A 16,594-nucleotide genomic window follows, 5' to 3' on the forward strand; every position below is an offset into this window, starting at 1 on the left:
TTTTTGTGAATACTGATAAAAATAATTAAGGCAAGCAACGCATGACAACCTTCAACTTATTGTGCATATCTATTGGAGCGGCACTTTGCTATTTTAGCGATTTCATAGTTCGCTCGTTTTACAACTGGTATTATAAAAAATATTTAAATCACCATATCTGAACTGAAAATGTACACCATAATTATCCTCTTATTTTCATTGTCGACTAATATTATTCTTAAAGTAAAATCAATTTTAATAATTCGAACAGAAATATGTAAAGTATTTAAACTTGAATAGTAATTTTAGATTGTTATAATGTAATTTCAAGATAGTAAATAGAGTGTTGTGTTACTCACTTATTTATAATTAAATAATTGCACTTTATGTATTTTAGATGTTAAATGTTCACGAGTTAAAAGATATTTAATAGTAGAATGTATAGTTATATGTGTATCTATTTATTAGATGTAGATATTTTTTACTAATAAATATATAAAACATAATAATTATTTCATTTGAAACCTATTAGTCATAATCTCGTCTCCCTCTTCGATGAGTATATCCAAATCTATATGTGGTTGACCTACGTGGTATAAAAAATATATTTTAGTATAATTCTTTTCAAATATCTCGGCGACCCAAGCACAACGGCACGCTGCGCAGTGCCCTCTCCCCGTATCCGACTCATGCGCAACGGCTCGTGCGATGTTCCGATCCCACAAGATGTCTGAAAACTACTACAGTAATAAGTAGTAGCATAAAAGTCCATGTTATATCTTATCTCACTAATATTATAAATGCGAATGTTTAGATGGATTGTTGGATGGATGTTTGTTTGAAGGTATCTCCGTAACGGCTCAACGGATCTTTATGAAATTTTGCATAGATGTAGAAAATAGTCTGGAAGAACGCATAGGATAGATACTTATTAAGATTATTTTTTTTTAGTTCCAGGCGGATGGAGTCGCTGGCGTTAGTTAGTTATTTGATATTAACACAAGCAGCTTACTTTAGGGACTTCAATTTTATTATACAAGAAAAGCAAAAATGTCTCTAATTTTCGCAACAAATTTTGAAGCTATATTCAAAATCTACTAGTCTTCTAGTTATTTAAAAAAAAAAACAAAAATGGGACCCATCTGCAAGCACTTCCTTTCGATAAAATAATTTTTATCAAAATCGGACCACCAGGGGCGGAGATTCGCAGTAACACACATAAAAAAAAAAAACAGTCGAATTGATAACCTCCTTCAAAGAGCAACCTAGCGGCGGATCGCCTAATATGAATCAATCCGACGCTCATGGACATCCGCAACACCAAAGGAACAGCAGATGCTCCGTATATATTAATTTCTATTAGATTTTTTGTATTTTTTTTTCATGTTTAAACATTTAAATTTTTCCACTTTTTTTTTTAAATTGATCAAATTTTTTTGTTCGACTTTTTAAAACAGTTGAGTTTTTCTTTCGTGCATTTTCTCATCTTCATACACTTTATCTGATTCTTTAAGTTCATCAAAATAACGCAATTTTTTTGTTTTTGCCAACCAGGGTTATTTACGAGTTTTACTCGACCGACTTTGTTAAGCCTGTTACGCCATCTATGTTTAATAATAAACAAAATACTGCTGCAGGAGTTCAGTTAGTGCTTGTTAAGTTTGTATTAAGTTATCCACAAATGCTCAAATTTAAGTATAGATGGCGCTTTTTAAGTTTAAAGCATTAACACGTGTGACTTAAGGTGACGATAAGTCGATTTTGTCAAAAGTTATCTAATAGATGAGACCTTAAAATATTACTTTAACACAATTCATGTAAAATGTTTAAGTTGGCGAAAAAAAAAATCACAATCAAATAATCAAAGTGAACAAGATGGGGCCGGAAGTTGAATTAGGCATATATTTTAAATTTTAATTATTATTAACAATACTAATATTTTTATTTAAGTACCTAAAAGTGTGGGTACTTGAAGTACAAAGTGTAAAGTTACAAACAAATATGGCGTGATGAATATGTTAATTAATTTAACTTTATTGTACTTATGGAGTTGTAAAAAAACAATGGTTAATCATCGATTCCTTTGCAGATCGCCTGACTTGATTATGCAATGTACAATAGTTACTTATAATGTCTGACAGCGCTCTCTTTAATTCAGTTTATACTAAACCTGGATGTGGAAAACATGAAAAGCATTTATCTATTTGTTACCTTAGCTATTGTGAATGTTAACAGTTATGTTACTAAAAATACAAATTCAACAAAATCACCGAAAGCTTCGAGTTCATATTATAAAATAAACGTGAAAAAATATGAATCTTTGAAGACTTTTACGGAAGAGGAACGCGGAGTGTACCTAGATGATGTGTTATTCGCCTTAAAGAGTCATAACTGGACATCAGAGGAAGTACCATGTTTGAAACAGACATTGCAAATGATGCAAAATTTACAAAATTTCACGCTTTGGGCTGTGTGGCGTAAGTAGAAAATAAACAGGATCCTAACATTGTTTTAATACTCAAAGAATTATCGTGATTTATTCCGTATTTATAGAATGGGATTCAATATCATCAGAACCGCAAGGTCTTCTTTATGGCAATCGCTTCCACTTAGGCAACTTCGATCAATGCATGGACTCGCCTTGGCATAAAAACTATCCAGATTTGAGGACCCAGTACTGCCTAGCTGATATCGTTCTAGAAAGATCTGATAGAACTCCTAGGAAACGAAACAAAGACCTTAATGATCCTTACCAATCAGCTTTAGATATTATTGAGGTATGTTTTCATTTAAAATACATAGTGATTAATGATGAGGATTGCCTTAACGGGGTGTATGAGAAATAATTGAAAATAAAAACCTCAATTACGAAACTAATAGTAATTAAGTAACAATAACAAGTGCGATACCGCGACTACACAGAAGACAGACGTGAAGTGGAATAAACTCCACATTTCGTCTGGTGAATGTGCTTTCCGGAGGCGTCATTCCTCTTTGCTTTCCAACCCTTATAAGTAAAAGACAGGAAGGAGTAGTGGATTTGTTGGTGGAGGGTACGCATAGGACGGGGAAATATTTCTGTCCATCCCCTTTTCAACGTGAGCAACGCATCTGCAATTGCGGACTACTATGAGCTGCGGCCGCTTCGCTGTTCCGACGAATTCAGGCTGCCACTTGCTCTTTTGCCACCTTATAATAAAAAAAAACTTACTAAGAACAGGCAGGCAAGTGAGCATATAGTGAGAACTTGCACGTAAGCGCTGATGCCCAAATTATGAATAAATTATGAATACGTAAGGTTCACATCAGAACTAGGTTGGCTTCAGTGACAGTTTGCTTTCGCGGTAATGTGCCTAAAGTCGTTACATATATTGACAAGTGACTTTTTAAATTAGCACCGATCCTTGTTCATGCGGCCATTGAATTACTTGACGTGGGGCCTATGCGTACCAAGCACTTGCCAGCGGCAATCTGTCCGGCGGCTGTTTGGCATCTTGCTGGCACACAGTCACCTTGGCGCGGCCGGTCTACGCGCCAGGATTGCCGTGCCAGAACCTTGCCAGAGCAGTGAAAAGCCGAGACAGTATGATGTTCTCTTCTATTCTTTCATGTAAATACTAAATGTTTTTTTTTAGTTGTTAAAGATGATGTGTCCATAAAAAGTGAACCTCGCTACATAAAATAGAATACCAGATGGCTAGCGAATCCAAATTTAGTTGTAAAGGTGCATAGTACACCTGGCCTGAGAAATCATAAGTATAGATAGAAAACGGCTTATAAGTCGAGATTTTATAATTTGCTTATTATAAGACACTAGTTAAACGACGTTGATAAAAATACAAAGGATAACATATCTTATATAAAATAGCTGTCGCCCGAGACTCCGTCCGCGCGCAGTTAAAAAAAAAAAACTAAATGGGGGGGGGGGTTTATGAAAAATAGATGTTGGCCGATTCTCAGACCTACTGAATATGGTCACAAAATTTCATCAAAATCGGTCAAGCCGTATCGGAGGAGTATGGCAACGAAAACTGTGACACGAGAATTTTATATATTAGATAACAAATAAGTATATTCGATATTTGTACCGGACTACTCATGAAATTTAGATTTTTAATAAATTTAGTAGCTATTGATAAAATGACAATCTGTATTTTTATTTTAGTGCGTTTACGACTTTGTTTACTGCAATTGTATTATTATGTACATACATACGGCAACGGAGTAAAGAATCCGACAGTAATTCGATGAGTAAGTATGTTTTATTAATACATTATTACAATGATCTTATTGAGACGTTGTAGGTTAGTAAGGCTTTTATTTCAAATTCTTTAAATTCCCCTAAATTTGGTAACCTAACTTTTTCTAAAACCCTACCGACTTCTACTTAGTGTTTATGTAGATACACCTAATTTATCAGTGAAAGTTAACGTTTTTTTTTTCAGAAAATCAAGTCCTAAAAGCTTTGTGCCTAAGAAACAATTATGCAGATATTTTAAAAGTCAATAAGGGTGGTTTGGATGTATTCTATGGTATACGCTTTTTGAGCATTTGTCTTATTACAATGGACCATCAGTTCGGCCTCGCCAACGGTGGGCCTATTAGTAACGGAGTTCAAGTTGACGAGGTACGGATAAAATTCATTTTCTTTATCATTAAAATACCTGCAACCAATTTTTTTAAAACTAAACCTGCGTACCAGTAATTAAGTTACTAAGAACATAATTTTATACCAAAAAAAGTCGGTATTATGTATATATACATAATTAATATTTTAAATAATAATATGTGTGTACTTCAATTCAAAAACTAATTAACACGTTAACTGCGGATTGAGGCAGAACAGGCCCAAAGCGTGACTTCTCGCTGGTGCGGCAGTCAAAATCGGGTTGTTTCGCTCTGTGCGGGAGGCTACTAGATCAGTATTTCTATGAGTACGACAGAGTCAAATAATAGAAATGTTTCTCTTGCGATATCTAGCCCAATGGCGTAATTAGATAAAAATGAGGTCCTACAGGCCCCAAACGCACTGAAAAGAAATTAATTACGCCTAGTGCGGATTGAGGTCAAATCTATCTCAAAATTTGTAGGCCTCATGGCCGCACTGCACGAAGCGCGGGCGGCGCGGGCGCCGCGCATCCTAGCTTAGTGTTGTGGAAAGTTTCGATAACGTTTCGAGTTTCGAGGACGTTTTGGCAGGATTTATTAAAGATTGAGCGTAGAACTTTATTTTAAAATCCTTAACGTTTTAAACCAATAATACCAAATAAGTCAGATGAAGTACTCATCTGACTTATTTGAAAATGTTTATTAGAGTTATGAGAAACTATGTTGACCTCGGTAAAAATTTTACTTATACCATACAAAACCTAAATTACTGCAACTTTGAATTTTAAGGGGGTGGCCTGTGTCTAAGATGAACCAAAAGTGCATAAATCGGACACAGAATGTATTTACGAGCCAGAAACACAACACTAATAGCCAAGCTACTATTAACTAATTCTACTTAAATAGCACGATTAATACATCTTATACTTAATATAATATTCGCACGCACGCACATTCACCACTAACAATACTCAATTATCATCATTATTTTGTTTTGCACATGGGTGTTGCCTTAAAATGTGTGCTCAGTTGTGGATTATTCTTCACTGTTATTTTAAGCAAGTCACAGTTCCATTCGAAGTTTAGTCCATAGTGGCAATTTTTACCATTGTGTGCTGATCATCGTTTTTGTACAGAGAACGTTGAATGTTTTTGCTGATTATTCGCTGAGACGAGAGCAAAAGCTTGCTCTCGTCACACCATGACTAAAATCCAATATTTCAATAACAAAAATCCCCTTTGCAATTTTGCCCTTTTTTAAGTGTGAATTGTTTTGCTAATGCTGCAGCATGGAACTTGATGTTACCTATTACTCATATATTTTAATGTTATATTTATATTTCTGGTTTACAATTCCAGATTCCTTAATAGTAGGAAGTCTTATCTTCTTTTGGAAAGTTCGAGTTGTTTCTTCGGTGGCCACGGCTGCTATACTGAAATTAGTAAGACTAGGTACATACATACATACACACAGACCCACACTCTCACATATGTACTACGCGGTAACGTAAACGCAAACCAGACATATATTAGTATGTTATGCTACTAGGTAGCAAAGTTGATTATTGCGTGCGAGGTGGCATTGTTCAAAGGCGACCTCTACAAGAAAACCGAGCGACCAACAATCATCATGCTCCCTCATACGATGTTTTTCAACACACTTGTGAGTAAAAAAAAAAAAGAAGTAAACGCAAAAACACTTACGAAATCCAAAATAAACAACAAAACTCAAATTCAAAAAAAAAAGGAAATTTCCTTTCCTTTCAGGTATAGTAAAATAACTACGCGCTAGGGCATAATTTGTACCATATATGCCTAACATCGATGAACGGATAAGTACATGCACAGACAAAGCCACGCACACACACACATAAACACACACGCAGACACACGCGCACGCACAAACACACACACACACACACACACGCACGCACACACACAAGAGATCTAAAATATATATTTTATTTCAAGATTTCCTATCGGCAGATGTGCTGATCATTTGTTCCAAAGAGGTGGTCAAAGAAAGCGCTGCGTAGGTTGCTACGAAAAATTAAGATTGACATTGAATGGCACGCAAGCTGCTAAGAAAACTAAGAAAATTGTGACTTTTTGTGTCCAGTGTGACAAATCTTTTTGTTTACCATGTTTTAATGAAAAACATTTTCAGTGATTAATACTCAATAAACATTTATCGTAACTACAATTCTCTTTTAATCCCATCACTAGTCGAGGCATTAATTGACCTTCCTTTCAGTGCGATTTGAAGCAGAACCGATGACAAATTTTTAATTTTACTTTATTCATTAACGAAACGTCCTAACTCCAGGCGAAGCTAGATTCATATTATGCACATATTTAAGTTCATAAGAGTGAAGTTTCAAGCAAATATCGTCTAATTTGGACTTTTTAAAAATGTTTTTCGAAAACATAATTTTGTGAGGCAGGAGAGGCCTCAATAGCACTGGAAAAAAGTTCAACTTTGCCACGAACAGACCTCAAACGCACTGGCTGAAAGTTCCGCCAAAATGGCCTCGCAGCTAACGTGTTAAGAATGCAGCAGATAACCTCTCAACCTTTAAACAAAGAAATAATTATCAAAACCGGTATACTAATTGAAAATTAACGAACTAATACATCGAGCGTGCCTTTAATTTTGTGCAGCCGCGCGCCGCAGTACCATTTTTCGGATGCGCGTAGTTTTTAATCATTTGAAATCTTCCAAACTATTATGTGGTATCTATCTGGTACTATCTCTTATGTGGGCTTTTTTCTAAATCCGTTCGTTATTCCGGAGTTAAATTGACGAGGTACGGATAAAATTCATTTTTTTATCATTATTAGCAGCTATGCATACAGCTTTTTTTAACCAGTAGATAACCTTTTACCTACCTTTTAAATACCTGGTAACAAGCTTCCATCCAAACCCAATCCGATAATAATAACGAAGTAACAGCCCGAGCTGAGGCTCCTGAGAGAGCCCTCGAACCTAGTTAACCTTAAACGAGGTTTAGGCTAAGCGCCATCTGCGCCCGGCTACCTCAAGCCCGGTGAAACTGTAAATGCCTCTTCAAGGCAAACAGTGACTACTTAGTTACAAAAAAATACATCCAAATGTTTGCATTTATAATTTTTTTTTTGAAAATAACAAATGCAATTTAAAAATACATTCACAATACATAAGCAGTCCCTTAGTACAGATTTCTATCGCAAAGTTATATAAATGTCTGGTTTACATTCCAGTACAGTAGGTCAAAGTCAGTGCTGCCGTACAACTGGCATAAACAGAAAAACTGGTAAACTGAAACTGACGTCAGTGAGCCCATTCAGTCTATGCCAAGCAAGTGCCAATGCCCTACTGTACTGGCATAATGTAAACCAGACATAAGGGTCACCTTCAGCTACCATTATACGACTCTCAGTTTGCCATTAAATAAAATCTATTTTCCAGGATGCGGTATCGTTCAAGGGCCTTTTGGTACTTCACAACGACTTGTTCGTGGATACGTTTTTCCTCCTATCAGGTTTCCTCTCAGCAAATACATTGTCGGCTTTCAAGAAGCTGCCTAATTTATTTATTATCATTCTAAAAAGATACGTGAGGTAAGCTATTTATTCCATTAATCTCATACCCGAAATATTTTATTTATAGATTAAACTAGCTTTTACCTGCGACTCCGTCCGTGCGGAATAAAAAATAGAAAACGGGGTAAAAATTATCCTATGTCCGTTTCCTGGTTCTAAGCTACCTGCCCACCAATTTTCAGTCAAATCGATTCAGCCGTTCTTGAGTTATAAATAGTGTAACTAACACGACTTTCTTTTATATACATAGATGTTCATTTTACCATAGAGCACTTAAGTTTCAAAATGTTTTCGATATAAGTATCACTTTAATATTTCAAAACTGTATGTCATTAACTCATTGAAATATATTTTGCAGTCTACCTACCATTTAATATTTTACAAAATAGTTAACCGAAAAAGTTTTCTACCATAATGGCCGCTATGTATGGAATTTGACGTTGCTTTGTTTACTTAATTATCCTGTTGGGTTGAAAAGAAAAATACAGTCGAACCTGGATAAGCGACAGTCCAAGGGACAGCAATTTTTTTCTCGCTTATAAAGGTTAACCCTAAATAGTTTGGCGGTCGTCCGTCAGGATCTTACAAAGACTTTTGCTTATGCGTGTTCGACTGTATTTTTTTTAATTTATCAATTTATTAAAAAGATTATGTGTAATTTTTTAACTTTTTTTGCAGATTAATAGTGGCTTACGCGTATATAATATTCTACATCTGCTCTGTATACCCGTTTACTGGGTCGGGACCTCTGTGGGGCAGAGCCATAGCTTTAGACACCGACCAGTGCCGCAAGAATTGGTGGCTCAGTCTACTGATGCTCAACAATTATATTGACTCCGAGAACATTGTAAGTAATCATCTATGAGATACTAACTGTCGCCCGTGACTCCGTCCGCGCGGAATAAAAAAAACATAATTGTTAGCTTATATACGTGTTTTTCCAGACTATATCGTACATCTACGCCAAATTTCAGCGAGATCTGTTAACTATTCTGGAGATACCTTCTAGCAAACATCCATCCATCTAAACATTCGCAATTAAATTAATTAGTAAGATTAAATTTTTAGGGTAAAAAGCACAGTTATTGTTCTTTTCCGTGATTTAATGGAACCTGGATAAATAATCTTATACTCCCATTCACTATATTTTACTAATATTATAAAAGTGAATGTTTAGATGGATGGATGTTTGTTTCAAGGTATCAATCAACACAACACAACAAGGGCTCAACGAATCTTGATGAAATATGGCACAGATGTAGAACATAGTCTGGAAGAAGGCTACTCTTTACGTTTTTAATGCCGCGCGGACAGAGTCGCGGGCGACAGCTCGTTAATAAATAATTGCACGTGATTCATGCGCATGTTACTTTATAAGGTCAATGCGTTCAATTATATTCCATCAATGAAAAAATTTAATTAATTCCTTTTTATTTTTCAAAGAACACTTATATAAAAGATAAATGGTTTGTTGTGAGCCAATCACGTGAAAACTGTTATATCGGTGCGAAATTATAAATAATAGACCCTAAAGGAAAAATATTATAAGAAAAACACACAGACAAATCACGCTTGTAACCCAGAGGCGTAGGCAGAGATCACGGACCTCCATTTGGTGTGGCCAAATGAACCTCCGCAATCCACTTTTCGCTATTTCGGGAGATGGAACGTGACGGGTGGCGAGCCGCGTTGCTTCCTTTTTCTCTCAAGAATTCACACGTATCTTTAAAATTTCTTTTGCTGATATGTGCAGGTTGCATCACGATGTTTTCCTTCACGTTAAGAACGTCGGATAAATGTACACATGTAAATCTAAAAACACGTTGGTATCCGCGGGATCCGAATTCAGGACCTGCAGATTATAAGTAAAGTTTTTAACCCCTGAGCCGCCGACGCTCTATTTAAAGCAATTCACAATCTTAGCAATAAGCAATCTTTTGAATTCCGGAAATCTTTTCTTTTTTCTGTCATAAAATGTCCTATAGCATATCTTGCTATTTGACAGTAACAATTATTTGATACTTATTTTCAAACTGTAAATATCTACTGCGGAAGATTTTTTTAATTTTTTTTAGGAAACTCAACAGTAACTATATGTATCCTGAATTCAAAATAGGAGGAAGTCATTTGTTTTCGTTCATGTTGTCCTAATTTATATGAAGTCGCCTTTTTTTCTTTCAATTGTTATATTTATACACAACTAGCTGTCGTCCGCGACTCCGTCCGCGAACAGTTAAAAAAAAAATGAAAAATAGATGATGGCCGATTCTCAGACGTACTGAACATGCTCACAAAATTTCATGAGAATCGGTGAAGCCGTTTCGGAGTAGTACGGGAACGAAAACTGTGACACGAGAATTTTATATCTATATATATAAAAGAAAGTCGTGTTAGTTACACTATTTATATCTCAAGAACGGCTGAATCGATTTGACTGAAAATTGGTGGGCAGGTAGCTTAGAACCAGGAAAAGGACATAGGATAATTTTTACCCCGTTTCCTATTTTTTATTCCGCGCGGACGGAGTCGCGGGTAAAAGCTAGTATTAGATATTTTTCATTTTATATTAGATATTTTTCATTTTATTTCACAAATCGTTAGCATTGTATTCAAAGAATTAAATTAGAACAATTGTTTCAGTGTATAGTTGTATCATGGTACATACCCTGCGACTTCCATTTCTTCGTGGTTACGCTACTACTGTACTGGTTGTACAGAACTCAGCCGAAAATGGGTGTTGCTTGTGCTGTTGTTGTTTCCATCTGTGCTCTCATCGCACCTGCATTACTTAATTATTACCACAAACTACCACCAATACAACTGTTCACGTACGAGTAAGTTTTAACATCTTCTATTATTTTTTAATTCTTTACTTTTATAATTTATTGTGAACTAGCTGTCACCCACGACTCTGTAAGTAATTAATTAAAAAAAACTGTAAAATAGTCTATGGGTTCTTCCAGATTATGTTCATATCTATGCCAAATTTCATCCAGATCCGTTCAGCTACTCTAGAGATACCTTCTAACAGACATCGATCCATATAAACATTCGCATTTATAACATACTAACAGTCGCCTTCGAATCCGTCCGCGCGAAATTAATAAAAAACTCAATAAGTATCCTATGTGTTCTTCCAGACTACGTTCTACATCTGTGCCAAATTTTATCAAGATCCGTTGAACCGTTCCGAAGATATTTCAAACAAACATCCATCTAAACATTCGCATTTATGATATTAGTAAGAAGTAGATTAATATGGATAGTATTTATAAGTGTTAAACACACTTGTGTTTTACACTTGTTACAAATTGCTGCATTTCGTAAGCATTAGTTACTTACGCTATTAAATTATGATACAATGTTGCGTAAAGTAAGGTTTATTTCCGCCGTTTAGTCGTTTAATTGTAACTTAAATAGATTTCAGCATTAACGAGTCTCGATGTGACAGTTAATTAAAAAAATAAAGGCAATCATAGAAGTAAAGCAACAATACCATGTCCATTGATATCAATGAAGAAAATCATCAAAAGCATCAATTGCGTTACATCCAAGGCGCAATATTTCCGCTGAACAATTGTTATTCCGACTTAACTTCGTAAACATGATTAGTAATCGCATAATTAACATAATTAAAAAGGAAAAATTATTAACACGAACAAAGATGACTTCACAATAATTTGCAGATAACATGCAAATGCTTACCTCACGTAGGTCATAAATAATCATTGTTAATTTTTTTAGACAATGTTGTGAATGGATTTTTTTACATGCGACTCTAAACTATGAAGTTTTACTAAAGATCAAAACAAAATATGCAGATTACTGTAGAACTAATATTAACTAATTAGCGTTTTGCAACCACATTGCCCATATGTAATTCAATAATTCTTTTTTTCTTTAAATTATAAGCTGGAAAACGAGCAAGTGGCCACGTGAATTCACCCAAATTGCGATGCAGCCGTTGCCCATAGACATGCGCAATTGCAGATGCGTTATCTACCTTTAATCGACGGAGGAGGGGACGCGTAAGAAGAGAATGTTTCCCCTTCTTACGCGTCCGCTCTAAAGGCAAATACACTTATCCTCATATTCCCTTTGACAAGATGAAATAAAATTACGCCAATCATCTTTTACAGTTTCCTATCGAGCCCAAGAAGTCAGCAGCAATTCCAGTTAACTTACATAAAGAGCCACACGCGCTACGCTGCATACCTGGTGGGCTTCTTCAGCGGACTATACTTTTCTCACTGCAAAGCAACCGGCAATGTTAAAAGAATATCTCGCGTAAGTTAGATATTAAACCATTCTTCTACTCGCACGATAAACCGCACTATTGCTATTTCTGGCGCAACGCAAGTTTTGAAATAATCCGATCATTTTTCGATATATATATATTTAATGAAGTAGAAAGACTGACATTACCAAAAAATTCATTTTACATTGGAATATTCGCAATAAACCTTTTTCAATTAAAGGACTAGGTTACACTAGCGGACGATTAGTAGCTTGGTGTAAAAGGCATCTTAACTAGAATAATCTGGGGACTATTGTACTAATGTTTTCTTCCACTGTTGGATATATGCTTTCCCCCATTCCTTACATTGTTTTTATGATACTATAGCTTTTGCCCGCGACTTCATCCGTACGAAAATAAAATAAAAATTTAATAAGTAGCCTATGTGTTCTTTCAGACTATTTACTATATCTATGCCAAATTTCAGGGAGATCCATTGAGCCCTTCTGTAGATATAGAATGTATCAAACATCCATCTACCCATCTAAACATTCGCATTTATGTTAGTGTAGTATTAAATCTATATATTAGGTCCTTACATATGAAATTGGCGTTTTGTATGGGAGGAACAAAAAGTCGAATATTTTTTAATATAATATATTTAATTAATCAAAGTATGAACCATTATTTTCTATGCACTTTTGCCATCTCATAGGTAGTTCATTGATCCCTTTACTAAAAAAAACAGTCGGACGGGAATCAATAAAATCTTTGAAGGCGATTTGGACTGCCCCATCGGAGTTGAATTTTTTCCCTTGCAAGAAGTTATCCAAATTTCGAAAAAAATGGTAATCTGTTGGAGCAAGGTCCGGGGAGTACGGAGGATGTCTTAGACTTTCCAATTGAAGCTCTTCTAATTTAGTAGCCGTCTGTTGCGCAGTGTGTGGTCTAGCGTTGTCGTGAAGCAGCAGTGGTGTGGAGCGATTGACCAGCCTAGGTTGTTTAGCCGCTAGCTTTTCCATCATGGTTTGCAATTGCTGACAATAGACATCAGCCGTAATAGTCTGGCCAGATTTGAGAAAACTGTAATGAACAATACCGGCACTAGTCCACCAAACGCTTACAAGTAACTTTTTTGGGGTTAATTTTCGCTTGGGGCAGGATTTGGCTGGCTGGCCAGGATCCAACCATTGCGCTGAGCGCTTCCGATTATCGTAAAGAACCCATTTTTCATCACAGGTAATGATTCGGTTTAAAATACCTTCATTATTGTGCCGGTTTAGTAATGTAACGCAACAGTCGACGCGCGTTTGCCGGTTTGCTTCAGTCAATTCGTGAGGTACCCACCTTTCAAGCTTTTTAATCTTCCCAATTTGCTTGAAGTGAATTAAAACAGTTTTATCACTAACATCGCAGCCTGCAGCTAAATCGGACGTGGTTTGCGATGGATCCGCTTCCACAATAGCCTTCAACTCTTCATTATCAACTTGAGTCTCAGGCCGTCCACGGGGCTTGTTCTGCAGATCGAAATTTCCAGAACGAAAACGTTGGAACCAAAAACGAACTGTGTTTTCTTTTGCAACACGACCGCCATACACATCATTCACCCTTCGAGTCGTTTCCGCAGCACTAGTGCCACGGCGGAACTCGTACTCGTAAATAATGCGATATTTTAAGTTTTCCATTTTGTAAAATGAGTGACGCAAACAGAAAAAAACAGAAGAAAAAAAACAAATGAATGACGGTCATCGAACCACAAATACATGAGTCTATAGCTGTACAAATTTGAATTTGGAATTCCTTGCCAAAGAGGAGAAATTCGTGATTAAAGTGACCAGTACGAAAAACGCCAATTTCATATGTAAGGACCTAATATATAAAAGAAAGTCGTGTTAGTTACACTATTTATAACTCAAGATCGGTAGAACTGATATAGCTGAAAATTGGTGGGCAGGTAGCTTAGAACCAGGAAACGGACATAGGATAATTTTTACCCCGTTTTCTATTTTTTATTCCGCGCGGACGGAGTCGCGGGTAAAAGCGGGTATTTTAATATTAGTAAGATTATTTTCAGAAATACTCCGTATTGGGCGCTTGCTTATCTTTAGTGGTAACATTTGGATTAATGTTATACGGGGCGACTTACGTATGGCGCAGCTACGAGTGGGTGGCAGGCACTATATACGCTACTCTTGAGCGCCCTCTGTTCGCCAGTAGTATTGCACTACTAGTCTTATGCTGCTCTATGGGACACGTACGTAAGTACTTACGTTTGTTTGCCGCACTGCAAAGCGTACTTAAAAAGTAATTTGTATATATTCCTTTTACTCAATCAAGTCTAAGAAGTTAGATTAGACTTAACGTACGTGAGTGCGGTAATTACTCACAAACCTTAACCACCTATAAAGTTTGGACGAAAGCGTGAAGCGTTCATATTTCAGACTTTGGTAGGATTCAGACGAATTTTTAGCCATTAACATGGGCGTCGCCAGGGGGGCAGGGAAGGGCAGCTGCTCCACCCGGCCCCTAAAGAATTGAAAAATGTAAAATAGATACAAAAACTAGCTCGAATATTAATGGTAGCTATCCCCCCACTAGATCTATCTTAGAACGTCTGGCGACGCCTATAGCCATAACCATCCGTCTATAGACGTGTAAGAAATTAAAATATTATTTTTGATTAAATTCTTCATAGTTTGCTTTCACAATTATGTTTATATATTGCCAGGATTAATTATATATTATGTAACTGTGCTTTTCAGCTTTGATAAAGAGCTTCCTAAGCTGGTACCCGTGGGTGCCACTGAGCCGGCTAAGCTACGGTCTGTACCTCACGCACACCATAATCATTTCCCGCAACGTCTTCAGCACCAGAGTGTCACAGCGCGCTGATACTTTCTTATTCGTACGTACTAAGTTCCCTGGGGTACTTATAGATTTATGGCGGAGACTACCGTTCGTGCTGTCATGGGTTTATTTGAAAATTATAAAGTGTGTTTAACTTCCAACAAAAAAAAGCCAAGCTTTAGAAAATAAATGTTATGGATTACACTAAATAAGTAACATAATTGAGATTTTAAATAGTGACGAATGGAATGTTGGATATAAGATGAAGTAATATGCGATACAAATACATATTATGTTATTTTTCCAGCTGACACAGACTTTAGGTGTCATCATGATGGGTAGCATTGCAGCGCTGTACATTCTGCTTGTATATGAACTACCAATAAACAATTTACTTAATTTGTGCTTCACAACAAAGTAAGTAAATCAGGATTTAGTTCAGGAACTAAAGTTGAAAATTTCAGACTGTAATTAGATAGATTTAGCCAAAGATAGAATTCCAAAGGTTAATGAAAATGGAAAGTCTGAAGTGGAGGGATGAAAATATTGAAAAGGTTACAGAAGTGTTTTAGCAAACGATGTATTTTGGGTGTACGATTGTCGGCGACAGATGGCGTTTAAACCAATTTACGAAATATTTTCGGCATTAACCCTTAATTAATAGTTTAGCTTTGAAAACATAATCCAATTGAGATATAAAAGTATATTAAAATAAATTTATCCTTTAAAAAATTATGTTAGGATGAAATGATAGTACTTTAATTTTACATTTAGAATAGCGCCATCTATCAAAAAATTGAAAAAATTTATTTAATAATTTTAGGAACAAAACAAATGAAAACAATCATGATGCAGATTCACAAAAAAGAACTGACAACAGAGGCATTTTACAAGAACATCGACATAGTCTTCCGTCTCCGGCCAGTGTTGTTTCTAAATTTTAATTTATTATATTTTGTAACTATGTTATATGTGTTGTATATTCATCACCCCTGACTTAGATTATAAATATTTATATTCTAATATCATCATCACCATCATCAGCTCATTATAATTCCCCACTAAGGGTCTCGGAACCTACCCTAACTCAAGGGTGAACCGATACTTACAAAATACTTAAGCAATACTTTATTGTAAGAGTGTTTTTGTTATAATTGAATAATGCAGACATGTTGATAATTATTTTTGCACCTTTTTACTTTAAAATGGACTTTTTCTTCTGATTTAACAGTATTATGTTTTCACTACCATAAGTGAAGTTTTCGCGTTGTGCAACTGTAAGCTTGTTTTGAAGCTTTTACTTGTTTTGGTAAGCGCCATCTTGTGACGAATAGTTCTTTT

At 35.8% G+C, this 16,594-nt stretch overlaps 1 protein-coding gene across 1 annotated transcript; it reads left to right on the forward strand.

Moving 5' to 3' along the window:
* Positions 1-2,161: 2,161 nt before the first annotated feature.
* On the forward strand, positions 2,162-16,210 carry LOC106721562 (nose resistant to fluoxetine protein 6). The gene is made up of 13 exons (XM_014516523.2): positions 2,162-2,456; positions 2,533-2,756; positions 3,375-3,589; positions 4,145-4,230; positions 4,425-4,606; positions 8,036-8,187; positions 8,848-9,016; positions 10,810-11,003; positions 12,309-12,456; positions 14,481-14,664; positions 15,169-15,311; positions 15,561-15,670; positions 16,077-16,210. Exons 1-13 carry the CDS (start codon positions 2,165-2,167, stop codon positions 16,195-16,197), a joined length of 2,220 nt encoding a protein of 739 aa, XP_014372009.2. The 5' UTR covers positions 2,162-2,164; the 3' UTR covers positions 16,198-16,210.
* Positions 16,211-16,594: the final 384 nt, after the last annotated feature.

Source organism: Papilio machaon, chromosome 17, assembly GCF_912999745.1.
Source record: "Papilio machaon chromosome 17, ilPapMach1.1, whole genome shotgun sequence".
Lineage (NCBI taxonomy): Eukaryota > Metazoa > Arthropoda > Insecta > Lepidoptera > Papilionidae > Papilio > Papilio machaon.

What these genes read in the sequence shown, in the direction of transcription:
- LOC106721562 (XM_014516523.2), top strand. Translation starts at nt 2,165, where the DNA reads ATGAAAAGCATTTATCTATTTGTTACCTTAGCTATTGTGAATGTTAAC. An exon ending in CAGCTTTAGATATTATTGAG is followed by an intron (nt 2,757 to 3,374) that starts GTATGTTTTCAT and finishes TTTTTAAATTAG; the next exon opens with CACCGATCCTTGTTCATGCG. An exon ending in AATTTGTGCTTCACAACAAA is followed by an intron (nt 15,671 to 16,076) that starts GTAAGTAAATCA and finishes TAATAATTTTAG; the next exon opens with GAACAAAACAAATGAAAACA.